General features: G+C 41.3%; 1 protein-coding gene across 1 annotated transcript; it reads right to left on the bottom strand.

Annotated features, from left to right (window-relative positions):
* Positions 1–1,955: 1,955 nt before the first annotated feature.
* On the bottom strand, positions 1,956–5,154 carry USP29 (ubiquitin specific peptidase 29). The gene is given in 5 exon segments (XM_046682083.1): positions 1,956–2,466; positions 2,672–2,759; positions 2,762–2,984; positions 2,986–3,851; positions 4,089–5,154. Coding segments are annotated over 5 exon segments (2,754 nt in total).
* Between the last annotated feature and the right edge of the window lie 448 nt (positions 5,155–5,602).

Here is a 5,602-nt window from a genome sequence, read left to right on the forward strand (position 1 = left end):
TGGCTTCATCGGTCCCCATTGATGCCATTATGGCATAGAAGAGACTTTGACCTTGGAAACGGTGGCATTCCCTCTCACGGCATGTGGAAACGCCTTAAGTTTTCGAGTTTATTGCTTTTATTCATTTCCCTGCCGTTTGGTAACACCCAAGACGGTCAAACACACACACAGGAAGGAGAGAGGGCAAAGTAGGTGAGGCAACACACTGACAAACATGTTATTTTGGACAGAACATTATACATAAGCAAATTTATATATTATAATTATGTGTGTGGGATTGGAAGAAAATACACCAAAAATACTAATAGTAGAATTATAGATACGTTTCTATTTCTTTCTTTCTTTTTTTTGAGGAAGATTAGCCCTGAGCTAACATCTGCTGCCAATCCTCCTCTTTTTGCTGAGGAAGACTGGCCCTGAGCTAACATCCGTGCCCATCTTCCTCTACTTTATATGTGGGATGCCTGTCACAGCATGGCTTGCCAAGTGGTGCCATGTCCACACCTGGGATCCGAACCAGCGAACCCCAGGCTGCTGAAGCAGAACTAGCACACTTAACGGCTGTGCCACCAGGCCAGCCCCTCTGTTTCTTTTTCATACTTTCCTTCTTTTCCCCTTAATGTTAAAAACAATACTTCAAAAAAAAATCTTGTGAGCCAGCCCTGATGGCCTGGTGGTTAAGGTTCAGTGTGCTCTGCTTTGGCGGCCTGGGTTCACTTCCTGCGAGTGGAACCGCGCTACTCGTCTGCCAGTAGCCATGCTGTGGTGGTGGCTCACATACAGGAGTTGGAAGGACTTAAAACTAGAATATTCAACTATGTAAGGGGGCTTTGGGGACGACAAAAAAGACAGAGGAAGATTGGCAACAGATGTTAGCTCAGAGCAAATCTTTCCCAACAAAAACCCAAAACCAAACAAACAAAAACCTTATACATACAATTCTGATTGTTCTTCTCTTTGCTCTCTCTTCTTTCCCATATCCACTCTGCCTAACTTTGCCCCATATTTTATACCAGGCTTTTCCTATCTTTTTGCACCCACAAAATCCTCTCAACTTTCACACATCCACTCATGTGGCCTATTGATGTTGGGAAATTTATACGCTGTTTAAGCCTTGGCCACCAGGATATCTTGTAAATTTATGAAGATGGGCTTATAATCTTATTTATATTAATAACATAAACAACATTTTACAGTGTTGATGAATTTTCAAAATCACCCTCATGTCATTTTTTAATATACTGCATTTTCCATGCAATCCTGCAATTATACCCTGTAATTCCTGGAAGAATGTTCAAATACACTTGATGGCCAGATGTCAGATTTTACCAGTAACCAGTCACAAACACACATGGAGGCCAGCCAATAGTACATGACAAGGTTGAGCTTTTACTTTAATAAGTTTACAAAAGAAAGGCATACATGAATTTAAGGAACATGAATTTAAGGGGAAAAAATGTAATTAAAATCCTTTATATAACATAAGCAATTCATATATACAGTATCAAAATATAGCAAGATACTCTTCACACTAAAGTAATGGTTCTCAAATTTTCTGGAGCATTAGCTTTCCGTCAATTGCTGAGTCACGCCCCCAGAGTTTCTGCTTCAGCTGGCCTGGAGTGGGATTCAAAATGTTGCACTTCTAATCAGTCCCTGGCTACAGCTGCACTGCTGGTGTAGGAACAACGTTTGAAAACCCACTGCATTCCCACCTAAAAAGCGCCTTTCTAATCTTGCAGGAGAGAACAATCCATATCAGCCTGAGCCATGGGATCTAGGTGTCTGCTGCAGAGTTAGAATAGATATTTCCCTAAAACGGGTGTTTCAACTTGAACTTTCCTCTTGAGCTACTTGTCTCTTCATCTCCCGGCAGCGTTCAGAATTTTCCTTCTGTGGAGGAAGTGGGACTGCGTGAGGCAGTCAAGAGATTTGTGCAATGAGTCATCTTCCTCTTATTCCTCCTGAAGGATCTTCCCTACCTCTGTTCTAAGTACCTTTCCCAACAGTGCCTCAAAGATCTCATTGTGCGTGTAAAAGAAGATATACCCAGTGCAAAGCCTAGCCTCCTGCATTACGAACTCTTCGATTTGTGATACTTGTAAATCACTGTACGTGAACCAGGCCTACCTCTGAAAGTCATAAACATCGCTGATGTAATGGCCTGAGTGTAGGGAGTGCCCAAGATGGCTGACCACACTGATGAGCTGGTAGGCATTAAGAGGGTCTCTCATCTTGGTATTTCTTTTCAGTTCTCTGGCTTCAGCTTCTGTGTTCTCTGTACCTAAAATGTCTTTGTTTCCAGAGTTCTTATCGGAACCCAACGCACCAAGGGAATTCAGGTTAGCCTTCTGATGACTATTGAGGTCCTTCTCTATGTGTTCCTGGGCATCTGGCTTCCCAATGCTTGGAGGTGGTTCCTGCTGAAGGAATTCTTTTTTTTTTTTTTTAAAGATTTTATTTTTCCTTTTTCTCCCCAAAGCCCCCTGGTACATAGTTGTATATTTTTAGCTGTGGGTCCCTCTAGTTGTGGCATGTGGGATGCCGCCTAAGCATGGCCTGACAAGCGCCCAGGATGCGAACCTGCGAAACCCTGGGCTGCTGCAGCCACTCAGCCACCGGGCTGGCCCCCTGAAGGAATTATTCATAGATTCTCTTTCCATCATGCTACTGGAGTTGTTCAGCCATTCCTTCAGATCTTTCTGGAATCCAGGTTTCTTTATCCTCATAAAAATCTTCAGTAGACTCAGTGACACTAACTCTATAAATGCATTGGTTTTCTCATATTTCTTAAGTTCTGGGTTGTCAGCTACCTCTTGAAGATGAATCTCTACAAGACCTGTGCGTGGACTGCTGGTAGGTTTACCTGCATCTTCACAGATCATAGGAAGAGAAATATCTCCTTGATCCATCGAGTCAGCTGCTGGCAGCTTCTTTTCACTGACTGTCCCATCTCCTGAGTTTACCAGTTCTGACTCTACTGCATTCAGTAGAACACTTTTCCAGGTCTCTCTGCTGCTGTTCTTGGCTGGACCCTTCACAGATTTTCCGGAAATTTTGTGGTTTGGCTTCCTTCTCTGATGGAATTTGTAAAACCAGGGACTCACTGGATTCTGAGATCAACTTTACTGAAGGTGTTGATGGGCTGATGATCTCAGAAATCATCTCTTGAGAGACATTCAGGACTTTGGAGTCCCCAGTAGGTGCATTACTGCCCAAGGGAAGTGGTGGTTTGGTATTATCATTGCAATGAGAAGACAAGCTTAAATACTTGGGAACATGGACTCGCTGGTTATCCTTCACTAGCTACCAAACATCACTAAAGTTATAGCGTTTCAGATGAACAATAAGGACCCTGGGAAGCCTACTGAATTTGTGCATTGCAACAGAACTCTTGTGCTTGCACTTCTCACAGTTACACTCAAGTTCTTCTGCTCTAAAGAAAAAATCAAAACAATTTTGAATAGAGAAAGGAAGTGGTTTTGTTTCTTGGGGAAGGTTGATGGAGAGATAATGACTTGGTTCTGCCTTGAGAACCACCTGACCACAGGCTTTACAAATAATGGAGTGCTGCAATTCAAACTCAAAATTAGCAACAACAAGACAAACAAATGACTTGGTGGCAGCATTACCAGCATACCTCTGTGGAGACGAATTTTCATCTCCAAGTTCTCTCTCAGTCCTCAAAGTGGTGTTTAATTTTTTCATGTCCTCTTTCAGCTGATCTAAACAGTGACCTAAGAACTCATGAGCATCATTTTGAGTGTTGCTAGAGAATGTCTCTGCAACCACTGAAATGGTACTTTTAACATTTACCAGTAACCCTTTCTTGGTCTCCACGTTACAGACATCTTTTTTTTTTTTTTTTTTTTAAGATTTTATTTTTTCCTTTTTCTCCCCAAAGCCCCCCGGTACATAGTTGTGTATTCTTCGTTGTGGGTTCTTCTAGTTGTGGCATGTGGGACGCTGCCTCAGCGTGGTTTGATGAGCAGTGCCATGTCCGCGCCCAGGATTCGAACCAATGAAACACTGGGCCGCCTGCAGCGGAGCGCGTGAACTTAACCACTCAGCCACGGGGCCAGCCCCACAGACATCTTTTAACACCAGTAACTGGTTCAAGTCCATAACAAGAGCACCAAAGGGAATTTTCTCCCATGGGACACCTTGCTTAAGTAAGTCATCAGCAAACAGTGGAATTGCAAATAGTGACTGTAAACTTGCATTCACGTAACAGGTATTTCCCAAATTAGGAAAGCCTTGCCATAGTTGTTCTGGGTGAGAGTCAAGGGGCACCTGGGATTCATTACATCCTGGATCATTCTGGCTATACATTAGTCCTGAGCGAAATTCCAAACTGCTTTTGGAAGAGAGAAGTTGGACTGAATGAAGAGCCTTATCTAGGTTAGGATTTTAAGCAGAGATGGTCTTGCATGAAGGTCCATATTTTGAATTTCTATCCCTTTTTGGATCTTTTAAATGCAGTGGTTTCTTCCCATTGCCACTTACATACTTAAAGGAATTTGTCTTCAGTTTCTTGTTTAGTATGGGGTTATTTTCTTCCCAGAGGCCCTCACTCATCTCTAGACAAGACGATTGCATTCTTTTCCCCTTTCCACCTTGATTTTCTAATAGGCCTGTTGTGACAAGCATTGGTGATTTTGATATTAATGAAGGCATCTTCTGAGGGAAAGGTGTCTCACTTCCTTTTTCTGTATTAAAGAATCCATAACTTGGCATGTCACAAACCTTGTGAAATGGAGTTTTGTCAATTTCCTTCCGTGTATTTCTGCTGTCAAAAACACGCCAATCACTATCAGATTCCATAGGTGCTTGGAATTCATTTTGATGGACTATGTCCAGGAACATCTTCAACTGTTCAGCATCTCTGCGGGATAATTTGTCAATAAACAAGGAGCTATTGTTTTTCAAAGTTAAATTCAGGCAACTTTGTCTCTCTCCACAATGTCTAAGGACCACACTTGTAATATTATTACTTAGCTGAAAAACCCTTATAAATTCTCCAGAATTGAAAATGACCACCAGGCTGGTTTCCTTTTTTCCTTCCGCTGTTTCAATGAATACTTCTCTAGATTTAGTTATCCCAGTCTTCTTGCTCCAAATTTGGATAAAACCATGTATCCTTAGAGGAGCCATCCTTTCTTTACAAATGAAACTCATGCAACCTAAATAAAAAAGCACACATATACACTTTAATCCAAAATGTATTTAGTGATGGAAAACCTTATGTAATAATAATTTTCTTTTGGTCTTCTCTTTATGCCTTAGGTACAAGATACTTTTGGGGAACTACTTAAATTCTGAAGGTATGCCAGTTCTCTAGAAAACATAAATTTCGAATACATCCTTTTTCAAGGGAGCTGTTAGAAGGTGAGGAAGATGAAAGATGGCTTAAATAGTGGATATAGGATGAAATGAGATTCATCCCTGGGATGCAAGGATGGTTCAACATATGAAAATCAATAAATGTGATGCATCACATTAATAGAATGAAAGACAAAAATCACACAATAATCTCAATAGATGCAGATAAAGCAGTTGAACAAAATTCAACATCCATTGATAATAAAAACTCCCAACAAAT

Source organism: Equus quagga, chromosome 13, assembly GCF_021613505.1.
Source record: "Equus quagga isolate Etosha38 chromosome 13, UCLA_HA_Equagga_1.0, whole genome shotgun sequence".
Taxonomy (NCBI): domain Eukaryota; kingdom Metazoa; phylum Chordata; class Mammalia; order Perissodactyla; family Equidae; genus Equus; species Equus quagga.